The sequence below is a fragment of the Lepisma saccharinum genome, chromosome 1 (assembly GCF_977018435.1).
Source record: "Lepisma saccharinum chromosome 1, izLepSacc3.1, whole genome shotgun sequence".
NCBI classification, from domain to species: domain Eukaryota; kingdom Metazoa; phylum Arthropoda; class Insecta; order Zygentoma; family Lepismatidae; genus Lepisma; species Lepisma saccharinum.
In genome coordinates this window covers 137,946,300-137,966,378 of record NC_139229.1, presented here as the reverse complement: position 1 = coordinate 137,966,378, position 20,079 = coordinate 137,946,300, and the positions used below count along the sequence as shown (strand labels likewise).

At 34.9% G+C, this 20,079-nt stretch overlaps 1 protein-coding gene across 2 annotated transcripts in view; it reads right to left on the bottom strand.

The window, feature by feature from the left end:
- LOC146001550 (uncharacterized) overlaps positions 1-19,304 on the bottom strand; it is a 56,808-nt gene extending 37,504 nt beyond the window's left edge. The window contains exons 1-5 of one of the 2 annotated variants that reach the window (XM_083139015.1): positions 18,919-19,304; positions 14,750-15,005; positions 8,782-9,073; positions 8,474-8,562; positions 4,941-5,069 (exon numbers count right to left, since the gene is read on the bottom strand). In XM_083139015.1, coding sequence (XP_082995141.1) covers positions 4,941-5,069; positions 8,474-8,562; positions 8,782-9,073; positions 14,750-14,992 — 753 coding nt within the window. In that variant the 5' untranslated portion in view covers positions 14,993-15,005; positions 18,919-19,304. The remainder of the gene's footprint in view (positions 1-4,940; positions 5,070-8,473; positions 8,563-8,781; positions 9,074-14,749; positions 15,006-18,918) is intronic. The other variant, XM_083139024.1, reaches the window with a different exon arrangement.
- Positions 19,305-20,079: the final 775 nt, after the last annotated feature.

The following is a 20,079-nucleotide window of genomic DNA, read 5'->3' as shown; positions in this document are numbered from 1 at the left end:
TACGAGTACGCTAACAGCTGGGTGATGTGAACCCATCACAAGACAATGGAAATTCTTTGACAAGCATGATAAAATTTCTGGAAGTGATCACTTCATTGACACATAAAACAATACACGATCACAAAAACTAAAATAGAGTTAGAAACAAGACCATAAATCCTGGCTCTATCCATAACAAGGCCCATGGGATGGCTATAGCTGAAGATTCTCAGAAAACTTGAGCTAATTTGATGAGTAGCAAAATTCAAAATAATGATAAAATCAGGAAATATAATAATATTTTTGTGTGCTTTAAATTCTCAGAAGCACCATTAACAAATATTCCGAATTCCACCATCTGGAAGACATATCAAACAAGTGTTACTTCCAGAAAATCAATCAAGAGAGCAACCACCAATGTCTGATTGCATTGCACTGCTTATAATTTTCACAGCATTCATTTGACTCATCCTTCCAAAATTTGGATTCAAATATGTAAATAAAAAAATGTGCTTTAAAATTATAATATATGGACAAAAAACAAATATTTATAATAAAAACCAAATCAAAGCCAGACAAAAGTTACTATCAACAAAAATGAGTTTATGAATTCATGCAAAAACATTAAAAGAATTTTATAATAAAAATTTGTTAACTGAAATTTAGAGGAAAATGTATTTAATAATGCATATGTGCCATCATATGTTTTGAATAATATTTGCTTTATTACAATAATATCTTAAACAGGGTTCATTAAGTATTTTAAACTAAAAAAAATAATGTTTGACACTACATACCTTAGTGGAACAATGTCGAAATTAAAAATCCACTTCTCCAAAGCTATTTGGGTGAGAACATACCGTCAGTGCATTCATTAGCAGCCATGTGGAAGTGCGAAAAAAAAATAGAAGCAACGCATACAAAATACACAGAACAGGTTACATATGAGCCATGCAAAACAGAAAAACAAGCAACAAAGCCCAAACATATATGTTCATATTCCACACAGTAAGATAGAGAACATTGTTAATCATCAGCCAGCGGTTACATAGAAGTGATGCAAACCCCTTAAAACCATTCATTTAAAGAATAGTATTTCATTTATGGTTTAGTTTTATCAGTTAATTAACGTGGAATCTCGTCCATAAAGTACTGCATACACATGCAATCTTTTCCATGTTCATCTTAGAATGGAGTGGTGGTGGTCCAATCTATGGGCTGTCTGACTGCTATACAAGAGACTCAGGTTCAATGATTTCTGGTGGGAATATTTTTAAGCAATGTCCATGTCCATGCTCTGGAGTTCACACAGCCTCTAATAAAAAGGAGTAACTGGAGGCAACCCTGGGGTTGCTGGTAAAGGTGGCTGGAGAGTGGTGTTGATCACCTCACCTACACAAATGGCAGAGATTGCGAATGTTTGGGGCCCCATCTCCATATGCCTTCACAGTATGTTGCAATGTGCTTTGCTGCTTTCTTTTTGCATCAGAGATATATGTATAAAAATGTGGGATTCCTTATATTTTGCATTACTATTATGACTCTTTAGACTAACAAATATGATGGAGATGTGCTCGACCATCAAGATTGCCGAAAATATGCAACATTAACTACATGATGAATACATCAAAATCTTTTTTTTAATATTATTTTAAATCTTTTTCCTGCCACTTTAAGCTAATCGTGGCAATGAAGGTGAAGTGCTGATTAACTGAATTTGACAAAGGGACACTCATAAAGGAAAGGCCATGTCTAGGCTAGAATTCAAACAAGGTTCTTCAGTAGAAAGATAGCAAGGGCATCACTCAACACCCTTGGACAGGGAGGTGGCAAAAGTACATGATTATTCTTGTGGTTAATAATACTATTCCTACAAACTTGTAAATTTAATGTAAAAATCATAAGTATTTATTTAGAAGAGGCATTTCTTTCTCTTGGAAGTGATTGATAAGGATTTTTTTTTAAAAAAACTTCGTAACAGTTGGGCTGAAAAGTTCGTAGGCTAACATAGTAAAAAATATTTTTTTGACAAAATTCGATTTTATTATTCAATATAGTTGCCTTCGAGGGCGATACAACGATTATAGCGGTCATACAATTTTTCGATGCCATTTTTATAGTACGATTTCTCTTTAGCCTCAAAATAGGCCTCAGTTTCGGCGATTACCTCTTCATCAGTGCTAAATTTCTTTCCAGCGAGCATTCTTTTAAGGTCTGCAAACAGGAAAAAATCACTGGGGGCCAGATCTGGAGAATATGATGGATGGGGAAGCAATTTTATTACGGTTGAATATCGCTAAACATTGCTCCGAATCATCAAAACGTTGTTGCTTTTGATCGATTGTGAGCACGCGCGGCACCCATTTTGCACACAGCTTTTGCATGTTCAAATATTCATGCACAATATGTCCAACACGTTCCTTTGATATTTTTAAAGTCTCAGCTATCTCGATCAACTTCACTTTACGATCATTTAAAATTATTTTGTGGACTTTTTTGAGGTTTTCGTCCATAACAGCCTCTTTGGGGCGTCCACTGCGTGCATCGTCTTCGATGCTCATTTCGCCTCGTTTAAATTTAGCAAACCACTTCTCAACGGTTGATTTTCCTGGTGCAGAGTCCGAATAATGTTTATGAAGCCAAGCCTTGGCTTCAACAGTATTTTTTTTCGCCAAAAAGCAATGCTTTATTAACACACAAAATTATTTTTTATCCATTTTTTCACAATAACAAAAGCTGCTTCACTCACAATGCTATATCTCACGAACTAATTATCCGGCAGCTGTGAAATTTATACACGTATCTTTTGAAGGTTAGTACTAAGTAAAAATCACATGGATTTAATTCTAGTAACGCCATCTATGAGTCAGCCTACGAACTTTTCAGCCCAACTGTTATAATGTATCGCATATCTCAAAGAAAGGTTAATCTTTTAAAAATAATAATAACAGTAATATAAATGTCTTGGAAAAACATTGTCAAGTTCAACATAAACTTCTCTTTAATAGTTTTTCTTGTATGTACGCACTGCATTGTACGAATCTCTTTAATGATTCAAGAACAGTCTAGTTTATTCAAGGCCAACACTAGCACATGCATTGCTGTGATTAGCAAATTCAAAAGTTTACATTTGGAAGAAAAATGTAATTTGTGTGTGTTGGTTTAATGAGCTATTGGAAAGGACACACGAGTAGTGTTCAAAAAGTAAGGATTACATTATTTATTGTACAGCTCTTGTACATGTAGATTTTCATGGTAAAATGAACATGTCAACAGTGTTTGAAAAGAATGCACATGCATGCAGTAATAGTGAAGGGACAAATACATAAAACCAATCTTGTTGAACTGACAGATTAATAATACCGAGCTCATTAGATCCATGAATATTGTGAACTTTATAAACAACCAATATATATTGTTGTCATGGCTATGGAGAACTATACAAATGAGGTGTGATGCAGAGAGAGGTAAAAAGTTTCAAAAAGGAAAGACAAACACAAATGCAGGTTTCTGACACAAAATGCATCCACTTTCTAGAAAAAAAGACAAAATTCGGTGATTCACAATTACGTACATAAAGTAAAATTAAATATATTCACTAACATATATGAACAAAGAGCAATACACTTTCTCAAGCTTTCTTTAACAACAAAATTGCCACAACAAGTAAATAAACAAAATAACTTCTGAAACAATACATAAAAAGAAATTGGGGCACAGCACTAACAAATAATAATTCATGGATGATATGAAAATAAACTTAACTGCTATACTGTACATGGGCTATTGAAGAATATTTCCGACATTTCTTTTTCTTTTATCACATAAGTATATTTGATACAATAAGTATTTAAATATAAAATACTAATTCATCACAACTTAAAACACTACTTTTTCATGTAGTGCATCTATAATGAAGACCAGTATATACATCTGCAAGTATTTTTGTCCTGTACTGATGGAATTTTGCTCCACAAATGTATTTTGGTTCACAAAATGTATGCACTCTTTCTCTTAGGGTTGTCACTTATACAGCACAGAGTAATGCAAATAGGATTACAATAAATGTGGTATATAGACAGACACACAAACACACACACCACACAGTTGTTTAACTGCAGAAATACCGAGATATAAATGTAGTGTAGAGAGGGCTACTTTTAATGTTTTATTAAACAACAATTGTCTAACAAAACTTAATCTGTAATAGTTTCTTATGCAGCTTAGAAAGTATATGAATAATTTACATACAGTGAAGGGGAAGATGAGAGAACAATGAAGAAAAGGGGCATAGAAATGGGAGGAAGCATACATGGCCTTCATTAAAAAGCATTATCTCAGAATATATCTGCACTGACTGAGGGGAATCATGAGGAAAAATCTGACAGAATGGCGAGTCACATGAGTTCCTCTTACCTTCAAAATCAGAGTACACCTCAAGCATTCAGTTAAGACATTCGGTCTCTGAAGAATTTAGCCTTAAAATAAGAACAGTGCAACTGAAAATATTCATCTCAATACAAAATCAGAAAATTAGCTTTGTACAAGAGAAGATTGATTGAATTTCTTAATTTTACTTCACTTCTTCTTCCACTTTTGGCTAATTTGCGAAGATGAGGGATGAGGGATGAGTGATGATATGATGAAATTGATGAATGGACACTCACAAACTCCATGCACAGGCCAGAATTCGAAACCGGGACACCTGGTGTCGTAGAGTGATGTGCTAACCACTCTGCAGGGGGAGGGGGGAAGCTACAAGAGAACCCTACTAATTCCTGACTGGAAATGCTGATGTCACAGTTTTATAAAACATACTATAAACCTAGCTGTAAAATAATCAAAATAATTTTCTGAAACGATCCTAAATAACTTGGTCCTGAAAATCAAAATTCAACAACAATTTTGCACAAAAAGAATTCCATCATAGTATGTTATTACAATTATATCTTAGTACTTACCTGTAAGTTGTTTAGCTCCTCCTCGTGGCCTTTCAATCTATTTACTTCACCCCGTAATGTTTCATTTTGGGTTTTAAGCTCTTGAAGCACACCTTCCTTATCTGTGAGTTCTTGCTCCTTGACAAGGAGCTAAAGATAATAAAAATAAAATTTGGTTAATGTATAACTCACTATAATCAGTTAACACTGATACTTCTCAGCTACAGGATACCAAAGGCGAGATAAGTGTAGGATCAATGTGAAAATAAAAAATAAATACTACACTGAAACATCCCTAATTATAGTAATTGTATGAATCTTCTAAAGACAAACTTAGTAGCTTGGCATTAAAGGATTTTTTAATATTTGTTTAATAGAAAATGGCATCAGAATAATCTTCTTTCATAAGCCATTATGTTTAACACGCCTGTCTAGCAGTAGCATATTCTCCGAATGGAATATTTTACCTCTCTTTATTAAATACACATGTAAAGTTTAATTAAAGAAGTACAAGCCAGAATTAAGCTTTAATTATAATTAAAAAGAGAGGTACAATTTACTATATAATGAATAGGGGCATGCATATTTCGTTTTTGACAAAAAAATGAAATTTGAAGAAACACATTGTAGTGTTAATTTTGCATGTTTTTCAAAGGTGGAGATGCATTTTGTGACCATGTTTTGTCACGAAATAATGCGAAATGAACTGCAAAAGGCAAAATTAACTCTTAAACACAAAATTCAGGATTTATTCACCGACGCGACACCTTCTGAGGTCTGAATTATCCTGAGAGTTATGCAATTCCTGGAAAATTGATTAATTCTGCTGTTAATATTGGAGAAGCAAAAATGGACTCCTTTACACAGAAATAAATTTAATACTCGGATAACTACATAAATGTGCTATTAGAAGTGAAATGTTAATTCTGTGGAATAAGTGTAGTTTTTAAATCAAATTTAGGATTATATTCACAATTTTAAAACCAAAATGTCTTTTTATATACCACTTTTCATCCAATTTTTCACCGCTATAACACCGATATTTTATTTTATTTACCACTTTTGAACCCGAAATTGACTCAAGTTTTTGTACTGAAATTTTGCTGTTTTATTTACCAAAAATCTGTGCCTCTAATAATGAAACATATTAAATGAAACTATAATTAGAAATAGTTCCACAAAAATTTCCCCCTATGTATATAATAATTCTCACAGATCCCTCTCATATCTTTCTCTATACATTTAGCTTTAATACATGGAAAATCGCTCATTATATTTCGTGCAAAATTATTAAAACAAGTTTCCAAACCCAAATTTAAGAAAATTATTTAACGAACTGAAAGACTGGTTTATGTACACCACAGATTGCACCCTTCTGAGCACCAAATTCAGGGTGGCTGGCCACTCTATGATAATGATAAAATTCAAGTATGATTCCCGGTTTTCAAGGCTAATTTTCCAAAAATTCAAGGGTTTTCTCTACTTCAAACAGCAGATGTTTTCTCTACTTCAACCTTGCCTCTCACCACCCCTCCCCCCCCACACACAAATGTATTAACAATATAAAGGGTCTGTGTGATTCCAATGAATCCAAAAATTATAATTCAATTGAATGGTATATGAATTTAAAATATTGAATTTAAGGTGCGGAGTATACATTTTCCATTTCACATACTTAGATTCAAAATATACTATCTACGAACACAAGTCACAAATGTTACTAGATATACTCATCTACTAAAAATTGTTAATTCTATAAGAATTTTAGATTCAAATTTAAATCATCAACTTCAAGATGTCTTATCTTGCAATAACCTTCCATCTGTCAGATAGATTGTTCTGCAAAGGACACTAACGTATTGGGAGAATTCTGTTCTATTTTACACGCAGCTTTGTTTTCTTTCTTGGATAAAAATAAAAGCTAAACTGTGGAAAACGTGCATTAGGGCATTTATAAATATGTATAAATTCAATGAAAACTGGATTAATAAAAGTTACAATTTTTCACGTCTACGGAGAATAATTCACGCAGAATGCATGCATAATTCCCAGATTCAATAATTCACGCAGAATTCATGCATAATTCCTGGAGCCAATAATTCACGCAGCATTCCAGAGATTCAAGGAATTCTCAGTGAGTAGCCACCCTGCAATCGTATGCACGGAGGACAAGGGAACTGAAGAAAAACTGCGTGTGCGGCTATTTAAAAACATGCAAACTGCGTAGTCAATACCATTGCTGGAAGCAGCATTGGCAGGAGAAAACTGCTTCTTCCCATCTGTTTCTCAGCCATGTTTGGCAGAGGCAGTGTTGCTACATGAAGAAATTGCTGGAAATATGTTTTACTTGCATGCCTGCAGAGGTGTTTCATTTCCCTTACCTCAAATTCATCTAGATGGGGGGAAATAATAATTGTTACGGTAAACCACGTCAAATTGTTAGCATCATCCACCGCTATTTAGAAATCAGTGATATGGCATCGGAAACAAATGGGTGGGTGTACCACTAAATATCATACAAAAATGCATATTTAAAATAAAAGAACATTTATTTACATAGTTTTTCTTGTTTGCTGGGGTGAGGGCTTGGCACCATCGTTACTAGAAAGTTGGATAAGAATAGCGATGAGATTAGATTTACTGTGCATGCTCACCCTATGAGAATACTAATAATAAGACGACGAATAATTCTACAATGCAATTAATACATATAAACAAGAAAAACTCTTTGGTTTGGCATGTCCTAGTCCTCAGAAAGCTGTAGTACCATTAAGTTTTCAGAAGTGCATTTTAAATTATTTTCTTTTCCAAACCATTTTAATTATTTTAAATGACATTTCAACTGCACTCTTCCAACCTGCACCTTTTCCTTCCCGAAGATTTACCATGAAAATGTTACATTTTCATCAGTAAAAAAAATCTTCAACATCACATTAGGCTGCACAAAGGATGCAGTAAGCCTATTCAGTGCGAGACTCTAGACATATATGGAATTTTGATTATGTAAAGTAAAGTAAAAAAGTAAAGTGCTCCCCTGTGCATAGCACTATGCCATAAAGGCGTATAGGGGGTGTGGGGGTAACGCCCCACACTTTGATTATGTACGAAATGTATTTCCATGATGACTGGATCAGAATCACAAATTTGGAACTTGGACCATTATATCAATCAGCTAACTAAACTAGTCAAAAATACTGATATTTTTTATTTATCTTGGAGCAAATTTCATAAAAGAAAAAAAAATACTACTCCCTCTGTCCCATAATTATTGTCCGGTACACTTTTGTTTGTTGTCACAAAATACTTGTCCGATATTCAAACTGTGGCACTTGTGTATACAGAAAAAGAAAATGAAACATGGGAATGAGTCATACAACGTTATTACTCAAGGATTAGTACAAATTGGCCGGTCAAGTATCCAAAAGAACATAAATAAAAAGTTACCATTTTGGCATACCGGACTATAATTATGGGACAGAGGGAGTATAAATTAATATTCATGTTTTAACATTTAGAGAGATTTTAAATGTTTCACTTTCCAAATCAATACTTACCAAATGCTTAATTTTGGCCATTTCTTGAGTCTGGAAGTCTTCCATCTGATCAATATCTTCTTGGAACTTGAAAGCTTTCTTCTTGTACTCTACAAGGCAAGTAAATAAAATCATCTCATATTATATATTATTTATAAGACAAAATAACATCAGAACATATAAATAAAATGAAAAGAAATACAAAAAAAAACTGTACACTATGTGCATACAAATAACATAGCAAAATATTGCAAATTCTATAAACATTTAGCTACATTTCCAGCATGATAAAAAAATTAATATATATATATATATATATATATATCTACCTTCTGCTAATTTCAGGACTTCTTCTAACTGCAATTTCTCTTTCACAACTTCTCTCTTCTCCTCTTCCAAAACACCCTTTTCCTTCTGCAGTACTTCCAACATTCTCTTCCATTCATCTTCCTTGTCCTCCAACCTCTTCTTCAGTTCTTCATCTCTCTTCTCATATTTCCTTTTCCATTCTTCCTCTTTCTTATCTAACTTCCTTTTCCAGTCTTCTTCTTTCTTCTCAAGTTTTTTCTTCCATTCCTCTTCTTTCTTATCCAACCTTTTCAGGTCTTTTGCTGATGAAACCTGTAAAATGCACAAAAATCAAGACATATCATGGGTTTCTAGTTATCAGTCATTACTGATTATACGGATACTGAAAGGGTGGCTAATGTTATTAACACTAGAAGCGCCAAGCCGGTCATTTTGACCGTTTTTCAAATTTCAATTTCTGCTTTGTACAGAAAAAAATTTCTTCATGCGTTGAAATATTGTGACTTTTCCTAAAATTTGCAGTACATTATTACTGCTATGCGTTATTTACAAAAAAATAATACTAATGGAAATATTTGTTTCTACCTAGAAGCGCCGTTGCTGGTCATTTTGACAGCTAATGTATTTAAATGGAAAACCACTTCTCGGTTGGAACGTTGCACTTACAGTTTCCACCCCTCTTCTTCCTTCCTCTTTTGGACTCGCCCATATATGTTGGCGTATTTTCGAAGCTGATAAGAAGGGGAAAGTGAACACTGCAGTTTGTAAGCATGTTTTCTAGACAATGTGTCCTCAGTCCAGAGGAATATTTGAAAGTATTACAGGAGATTAGTGAAAATGAATCCGATGTCGAGGACCCAGATCTTACTGTAGACGATTCCATGCTTCGACACATACAGAAGTGTACGGAAGAAGAAGCAGCTCGAAATCAGCAACCCAACTGGCATTTGTCATTACAAGAACTTGACGCTTTCCTGGCTATTTTATATGCTAGAGGAGTGTATGGGTGCAGTTCTATAGACTACGATTTTTTATGGAAAACTACTTTGGGGGCCACCTTTCTGTCAACAAATTATGTCAAGAAACAGATTCAGGGAAATAATGAAATATCTTAGATTCGATTCAAAATCATCCAGATCTGAACGTTTACAAATTGATAAATTTGCACTGTGCTCTGAAATTTGGGACAAATTTATAGCTAATTGTAGGAGTTGCTACACTCCAGGGGAAAATCTGACAGTTGACGAACAATTGTTTCCTTCGAAAGCGAGGTGTAGATTTACACAATACATGCCAAACAAACCAGACAAATTTGGTATAAAATTTTGGATGCTAGTGGACGTACATTCCAAATACATGTGCAATGCCTTTCCATACCTTGGGAAAGATGAATCAGGGAATGATAATGTTACTGTACCTGAAAATGTTGTATTGAGAATTACTTCACCTTATCTAAATGTGGGTAGAAATGTAACTACTGACAATTATTTCACATCGCTGAAACTCGCTGAGAAGCTAAAAGAGAAGACGACGAGCCTAATTGGCACTATGAAGAAAAATAGAAAGGAGATTCCTAATGAAATTCTGAACATTAGAACACAAGTGTATGAAACATGTTTACTAAAAAAGGGGGACATTACATTGTGTGCATACCAAGCTAAACCAAACAAAAATGTTCTACTCCTAAGCTCCGTGCATTCAAATGTAGAAGTAGATTTGCAAAGCCAGAAGAAACTCATAGAAACAATCAAGTATTCTAACAAAACAAGTGTTGATGTTGTTGATCAAATGGCACATAAATATTCAGTCCATGCTTCATCACATAGATGGCCGGTACATGTGTTTTACAATATCTTAGATCTGGTAGCAATAAATGCATGGGTAGTTTACAAAAGCAGTCGCGGGGAGGAACGTTACGAGACATAACTTTTTGATAGAATTAGCTGAGGAACTGAGAGAAGGACATTTGAATGCAAAGCCCAATAAAATATTGTCAACATAAATATCACATGCACGGAATGTAAGTGGCTCTGTTTTCAGAAAGAGGCGCCAATGCCAGGTGGCATTGTGCAATGAAAACGAAACAAGTGACATTTGTTCAATGTGCATCAAATATATTTAATATATTTGTGGAAAATGTGTTTCTGGTGTAGAAAAGGTACTGAAATGAAAAAAAATGTTATATGTGAAATTTCATGACGGACACTTATTTCCTTGAAGAAAATGAATATTTATTGTTGTAATTAGTGCATGGAAAATAAAAATCGCTGGGTTTCATGATATTTTTGTATTTTTTTTACAAAATATTTTGTTTTATTAGTAATAAGATGATTATTGGCAATATCCATTTTGAGAAATAGTCAAATTTTAAATACCAGTCATTTTGACCGGAGGTGGCGCTTCTAGGTACTAAAAAATCCTGGCGCTTCTAGTGTTAATAGGGCTGAGCCGATACCACCAGTGTCGGAAAGTATCGGTTGGAATTTACTTACTGATACCAGCCAATACTTTTCTGGCATTTTGGTCTCTCACAGAGACCACAAAAAAGCCATGCGACACTTTAGCAGTCTATTTATCCTGGAAGTTATGCAAATCGAAGTTTCAGTTGTGTGTGGAAAAACTAAGTGTTGTGATAACATAATATGTAATAATATACAGGGTTATCCATTTGGGTATGGATAAAATAAAACATAATAGAAACGTAAATGTGATAGTAGGAAAATTTTCGTGTTGGAGTTTTCGTGCATGAAACATGGGGAGTTTTTCTGTAGTGTGTTAGCAACAATGAAGTTGAACTCATTCGATATTGTTGAAATGGCATTTACGAACCAGCAACAAGCTAAATGTGTCCTTTGGTATGCTAAGTGTGAGAGATTTAACTCCTCCAGACTTCTTCGTATGGGGTTTCGTTAAAGACACTGTCTATTTACAGAAACCCACAGACACCAGAGATGTTACACCAGACGTGGAATGAAATGAATCACCGTTATGAGTTGTGCAGAGTTTGCAATGGAGGCCAAGTAGAAAACTGAACACTGTACCAAACTGTTAGTAGTGGATAAAAATTAAAAATTTCCACCGTTCAGTCTTTTGTATACATTTACATTTGACAAAAGAATTTCACATCCATACCCAAATGGATCATCCGTTATTATTCTAATATAATTCCTGAATATCTTAAAGCAAAAACCTTGGTAAATTGATGTATATAAATAGAGTAGAATACTTACACGCTAATATTAATCTATATATTTAACAACATTTTAATTATTACAATATTCAAGCATCGATATTGGTATCTGTATCTGCTGGAAGTGGTATTGGCTCAGTCCTTGTTATTAATATATGTGTTGCCTCTCAAAAGGTGTAAATATCCAAATGCAGAAGACATATTTTGGATTTTACGCAAATGACGTAAGCACCAGCATAGGCACCTGTAGCAGGTTCCACTCACATCAGGGGACTCCATGCCATGCCAGACGATATAACAATCAGGTTTGGCACACTTAAAAATGAGCATAACAAAATCATACTCTAAGGAAAGTACTGCATTAAAATATGTTGTAAATACCAGTGAAAATTGCAGGCTCGACTAGGACTCGAACCAGGGGGTCTGGCATACCATGACATTGCTCTTCCAAATGATCTACCAAGCCAGCCCTGGCTTCATCCGACATTTCACTGTCACTGTTTAACCTGCCTGAATTGTCTGTCAGTGATCTGTTGTGATTCAAACACTGATGAGTTCAAATGCATCAGGAATTTAGAGCACAGAAACCTACCTACACACACACACCCAGATATATACACATATATATTGAGTTACGAGTGGTAGAAATGGATGTCAAAGTAGAGCAAAGTGTTACCCTTTTCACACAACAGAACTGTGATTTTCTAGTTTTAAATGCAATACTCGCATCTTTCTACAGTAATTTAACTCTGACTGAAATCACTCTCATAGAGCTATATTGGAAACAAATAGTAAAAATCACACCCAACATACATATGGATTACCGGAAACGTTTATTTCTGATTAAAGAAAACAATGCAAAATGAACTACAGCTTGAAATCGTAAAAATTCTCCTGCACTAGAAAGTTTTATTTCATTTATTTATTATCTTTTTCTTATAGGAGGAGATACCCTCTTAACCTCACTGCATAACTTTCTCACATACAACTTTAAAAGCATTCTTTTTACATGCAGGACAAGAAAGAAATTATGGAAATACTAAGGAATCAACCTAAAAATCCTAACCTCCTTTAAATCTAAAAATGGTAAAACCTGTAAATAGTAAAGCCAGCCTCACAGTGGATCCGACACAACGAGTCATTTTGTAGCAAACCGACTCAAGGGAACGTTTAACATGGGGCTCTTATGAGAGCACACCAGACGAAACATTTGACTCGAGTCACGTTGCGACAAAACAGTGAAGGTCGTGGGAATTTGGTATCTGAGGAGCACGATGCGACAAAATGTTCTGCGCATGTACAAATCCATTCTTCTCGGCGTACCACCTGCATTCCATGCACAAAATTGATGTGCTATGGAATGAAGTGTCATAGGAAATGAATTACATTACAATTACACTACGTGAAAAAAATAGGCTTGATAGAAATTAGCTTGTAATGTACAAAACATATCGTATATTGTACAAGAAAAACAATCTTCAGGGCAGATCGAATAACTATGTGGTTGCAAAACGCGAATTAAACTTTTTCCTTTTTTGGTGGGAAGCAGCATTTAAAGTGAGCCGGAATGCACCGAACTTCATCCTGGCAAAACTCTGTTCCTGCTGCGACATTGGACATCCATTTTATTTATTTAATTCACCATACAAAAGTCCATTCTTCGTTACATTAATTCTTGTAAAGAATAGACAAAAGGGATAAAATAAAAATTATTTTACCAAATTTGTCTCTTGTCAGTGGAAATGTAGAAAAAATGATATATTGCGGTGAGTGCTATTCGTTTAAGATGAAAATGAGAACCTAAATTTCCTGAAATGACAGATGTCATACATCTCATGTTTATACATTTACTTTGGATGCAATAATAATAAAAAGCAGTGCTTTTTCCAGGTGGTACGCAACAGCACGCCGTACCGGTAACCTTTATATGTGAGAATGAAACTAAAAGAATTTTATTTTAAGGAAAGAAGTATGTGTGTGTGTGTGTGTACTGTATGCATGATCATTTATATACCAAGGGCCTTCCCGATGGCACAGTGGTAGTGTCGTTGCCTTGTAATCAAGGGGTCCTAAGTTTGATACCCGGTGGAGGCACAAGTGGTTCGGATCCCTCTTTAAACTGTAGATCCAATCCCAATTAGCCTTACTGTGCATAAAGTGGACTTAAAACACCAATTCAACTCAACTCATTTTTATACCACAATATTTAGAACAGTTCTTATGATAAACACAACAACAAATAACAACAACAAACCAACTTGTACCGAAAACTTTCTTGCCAGAAAAATAACACTGATAACAATAATTAATATTTGTTTCGTTTCGTCAGAAGCAAAGTGTCTCGTCGTGTTGTGTTGCATCGTGTCGTGACTCATCATGTCATATTCGGTGTGTGGCTGGCTTTACACATTATGAACGTAGAAGTATAATTATAAGGCTAAGGGCATTAAAATATACCTAATATAATCCAATCTAATGTACACACATAAGCAATCAGAAAACCTATTCAGTATGTTCTTACAGACATGTATAGAATTGGATTCATGTAGAAAGCATGTGTGCATAACGATGTCAGAATTACACAATCTGAACTTAGGTCAGGAGGAATCTAGCATACCACAGCCCAACAAGAATTAGACAATTTGTAAGGGACCTTGCTTGCTTTCACAACTTCCATGTAAAGTATTAATAATGTTAAACATCATGAAAGCTGCAGATTGCATAAGCATTTGCACTCTTGTCTAAAAAACAGAAGAGAATGAATGGAAGTTACTCCAAGTATAGCCAATATAACTTACTTTTCCATCGCTCAGTTCATCTTTCCTTCCACTCAACGAAACTGAATCCTCTTTACCCAGATCTCCAGCATCTGTGAAACTAGACACACTGGATCCAGAACCCTGCCTGGAATGGCGACCTTTGAATCCAGTTGATCCCCTCTTCTCAGTTTGTTGTGTGTGAGGTGTAGGGTTGTTAAGAATATGCTTCATCACATCACTCCCCGTCTCCTCTTTTATCTTATTCTTCAGGTTGGCAAACATTGCCACTATTCACCTGAAAGAAGATTAATTACATGATTTATAACATTGTATTTTATCTTATTTCATTAAATTCATTGGCAGTGTTGCTGAACTTACTGCTAAGAAGTTACTTCATGTGTGCGACCAGAAATCTCAATAGGTAGTGAAAATAGCAGCATGTGCTGAAGACCCGAAATTACATACACCTTGTAACACATTGCGATATTTTTCTAAATCCATGGTGTGCAGAAAAAAGTACTTGTCTCCTAAATGAAAATAAATGCATGCTGACGTAAACTTCACACATATTAACAACTAAAGAATACACACATCCGTGTAGCAGGCCAGGCCAGGTTGTATATCATGCAATGTGCAGTTTAAAATTTAGTGAAAATATCTCGTAAGCTAGCTTCACCCCTTGGTGAAGGTAGTCACTCCGATATAAATAAGCTTTGAACAGTCATCATTTTAACCTTTTTTTAAGGGGGAGAGAAGATTGGAAGAGATTGATTAAAAACTCCGGACATGTTCCTCAATTAATACATTTTCCAGCACCTGTTGAATAACTCCGCAATAGAATTTCTGTCAGAAAGCTATGGAAAATGTGTTATATGACTATCAACACATCCTTTCCAATATGTTCTCTCTCTAGTTTCTTTAGACCAAACATAGGTTATTAACTTGAGTGTCCCAAGATAATTTTGAACATAAATATACATCCAGGAGTTTTACTGAAGTTGCCATTACTTAATGTAAAACAAAATATTTTCTATCCCGCAAATTTATGAATTTCGAACTAAAATGCGGTATTTTTTACTCTTTTCTTCTCTACCGAGATTGAATGTGAATTTGTTGCTAGCAAATGCGAGGGTTATACAGCACGATCGACCCTTGCGTTTTACCATTTCAAAGTAAATAAAATATACGTTCACTAACAGTACGTATCACATACTTCAAATTGGCACTATGCATTTCTCAATTAAACATTCCAGTTCTAAGAAATAATAAAAAATATTACTACTTCATTACTTGCCATAGCTGCTGTTCTTTAACCAAGTCCATCTTGTAAACACACAATATTGCCATGTCGAACTTGTGTTTTAAACGTGGATATATATGCGAATTTCCACTAGGATTCAACGATTTTATTTCGCATTTTCATTTGTATTTATGATTTTTATTTTATTTTTGGATATTGAGGCAATTTATTTTCATTAATTTAACTTGTTTTTCTTCAATTTGTCTGGAAAATATATGGTTCTGGTTATTTTGTTGTTCAAGGTTGTCCTAGAATTGTGGAATAAGAGAGATCCTGACTTCACTTGTCTCCCTTATCGCACAATGTTGCATTGTAACGCCACTCAAGGAATGCCTATGTTGTTAGGTTCTCTTAGCATAAAAACACTGTAAATGTATTATTTATGCTAAGATAACTAAACCCACCAAGGCTAACAACAAATTACACAATTAGCTTACATCTGCATGTAAATTAGGATCATTATGGACCTTTTAACATGGGCCAATTTGAAGCCAAAAATTTTGAAACCGGAGAATACTATCATGGCAGTGAGCATAACTTCATATTTCAAATTGTAACAACTATCTTCAAGATTGAGAGTTGTTGCATCACACATAACATTGCAATTTTCAAGTTTACTAAAAAAGATATAACTATACATTAGGTTCACATGATGAAACCTACAATCATTCATTTTCCAGGCTCAAATTAAAATATGCATCTCCACCATATTTCCATCTACACGTGTTATAAGTGAACCAAGATGCGCGGCTTCAAATAAAAAGCTCATAGCTTTCAGTCTGTATTTAGATGTCTGTGGTTTTTAACGTGATGTGTATATATGCGAATTTCCACAAGGAATTAGCTTTCTTTATTTCATGTTTTCATCTGTATTTATGGTTTTTATTTTGAGGAACCTATATCCAACAGTAAAGTTCCTGTTCAGCCAAATCCGGAAGTTCCTTGTAATGTGTTATTTTATGGTACCTTATGTTCATCAGTTATGTTAGAATTTCTTATGTTATATTGCATTTCGTTAGGATAGTAGGTTAGATTAGATTAGGTTTGGTTAAGTTAGATTACACTTTCTTTGCCCTCAGTTCCATTTACTGTTTGTGATGTGCTTCCTTAAAAAAGAGCATGGAGCGAATTTACAATATAGAGAAATTCTCCAATTTTGTTAATTTTCAGTATACTAACTAATTTTGACCTCCTAATCACGAATCTGTTGAAAAAAACTGGGGGTCACGTCTGAAAAATTGAAAAAAAGCAGATTGAATTTTTTTTATACATAGGTGTATACGCGTAGTTTTACGAACAAAAATGTAATCTCCTGTCATTCTGTCCAACCACGCCGTTGTTTTACAAGAAAATGATTTATGATGTTCAATTCTAGTACGATCCCTATTTTTTCGATAAATTTAGGGGTAAAATGAGTGCTTATGGAACCTAACCTAACAGACCTAACCTCATGTGAATGGTTTGTGGGGCTACCCGTGGATGGTTTTTGGGGCTAACGTCAATGGTTTGTGGTGCTACCCGTGGATGGTTTTTGGGGCTAACGTCAATGGTTTGTGGGGCTACCCGTGGATGGTTTTTGGCGCTAACGAACAATTTTTGATCAAAATGTAGAATTTCCAGACGTGACCCCCAGTTTTTTACAACAGATTCGTGATTAGGAGGCCAAAATTAGTTAGTATCCCAAAAATTAACAAAATTGGAGACTTTCTCTATATTGTAAATTCTTACCAAGAGCATTCTGAATGTAAATTAAGGTCATTACGTTAAATTTACAATGGAGGTGTCTGATACTTAACACCACTTTTCTCCCCCTTCCCATGGTTTCCTCACCATAAATCCTACATTTCTGAAAGCCTTGATTTAAACCCTTTCCAAGGATGTATCATACATATTTCTATTAGAAAGGGTCGATTTGACATCCTTACCATTGCGAGGAACATGGATAGAAGCTCATTTAGTAAAAAGTCCTGAAGAAAAAGTCAAAATACTTGGGGTTGACAATGCCATACTATTATCTTTGCTGCATCAATTAACCAAAAATTGTTAAAATACTCATTGGGAGTCATCTGAAAGTGTAACATGTTCATGGTGCGAGCAGATTCAGGACTATTTTCTACTTTCTATTGATATGAATTAAATATAAATATGTTGTAAGCAACATACTTATTCAAAACTAGTTTATTGAACACATTGTGGCAAAACAATCAATCATATGACATTAAATGGATCTGGGGAGTCCATGAGTCGGGTAATTTGTGCATCAAACAGACAGCAATGTAATAATCTTACTTGTTCTTTAACTTTGACTTTTCATTCGACAGTGGTCTAGACTCTACTTTACGTCCTTATCTGCATGGTGATTGCTTCTTTGCGTTCGCAGGGCACAATCGTGGTGCGGCAGCCGGCATCTCTTCCGGTAAGTACCTATTCTTTTTACACTTTCTGTTCACGATAGCCCCAGTAACCATTCACGGGGACGAGGTATGCCTACGAGGTTAGGTTAGGTTCCATTAGCACTCATTTCACCCCTAAATATGTGCTTCATCATCGAAAAAATTCCTCAGTACGTTCAATTACGCATATCCGGACAACATCGGTTTTACTCGATTTACTCCTCCAGGAAATTTTTCCTCGCTTTGGGATTTACGTTGTTGAATTCCTTATAAAATAAGCTTTCCAACGATATGACAGGTATTTCTTAGGAAGAGTCTTACCCGACAGTGAGTAACAAAAATGTTTTACCCCACTATCATGGACCAGTTGAAATACTGGTAGTGATATCCACTTGGAACTCCGAATTTCTAAAAGATAAATTGGCTTGCACTTAAATTAGAGAAAGAAAGAGAGAGCCATAAAAGGTAACCGCATAAAATTGTATTGGCAACGTCAGCTATTTCCACGTACTTACGTTTAATGTACAGACATAAATATCAATTCCGACAGAGTGGTTTGGTTTCGCATTAATTCACTTTCAATTGGACGTATGCTCTCGCAAAATGTATCAATAACTCAGTTAATAAGACACGATTACATATGCATAAATGTCTAGATAAAGCACATTGCATTTGCAGTTCAAAATTTACATTGCCAGCATGAGGCATCACTACAAGTAGCAACCATTAATCACAAACTTCTTGCACAAATGTTAACTCATTTCTTATCTTCCTGCCACATCCCTCAAAGACGTCTAATTTATGCCACTAAGCCACTGATTAGACATTCTCGTAAAACTACACATAAGAACAATTTCCCGTTCAATGTTGCCAGAATAGTCCAAAATTTCTGCAATCCATCCCACTTTCACAAACTTGAAACTTGGAAGTTGGATGTCTCTGGTTGGAACACAAACCACGCCTTTGGATGTAAACATCGACATAGCAAAACTAATGTGGTTCACCTGTCCCATCTAAGCTACTCATGTAAACATATATAAGCAAGGTTTAGGTTATGACCGCAGATTAGGGCGGGACTTGAGTTCCAAGTTGCTGTTACGAGATATTTTTCTAGGGAGAAAATCGTGTCAGATCAAAACCGATTCCTTGTTTCTTCGTTTGACCGTGACAGCCCATACCTAAAAAATCAAAATATTTTAAATTTTACTTTAAAACTTTTTGCAATCAGCATATTTAAAACACATAAATACAATTAATTAAACATGTGTATTTGGGCTAAGTATCATTGGTATCATTTATTTATTTTTAGAAGACGAACGATATGACCAGAGAAGAAACCCCCTTCCCCTTGACAAACAAAGTACACTGTGAGCTGTGAGTAAACTTTTTGTGATGTGAGCGACTGTACCAAGAAGAAGAAAAAGAAGAGTGACTGCAGTATGGCGGGGACTCGAGTCACCTGTCAGTTGCGTATTTTCCATTTTCCTGTTACTAAAGAGATAAAAAGATACTTACTGCAGAATCGACAACACGTATAACGGTAAGAGTCTAGTTTACGTCCTTTTCCTAAGGAATACGTGTCATATATTGTTGGAAAAATTATTGTATAAGGAATTCAACAAAGTAGTAAATCCCAAGGCGAGGAAAAATTTCCTTGGGGAGAAAATCGAGAAAAA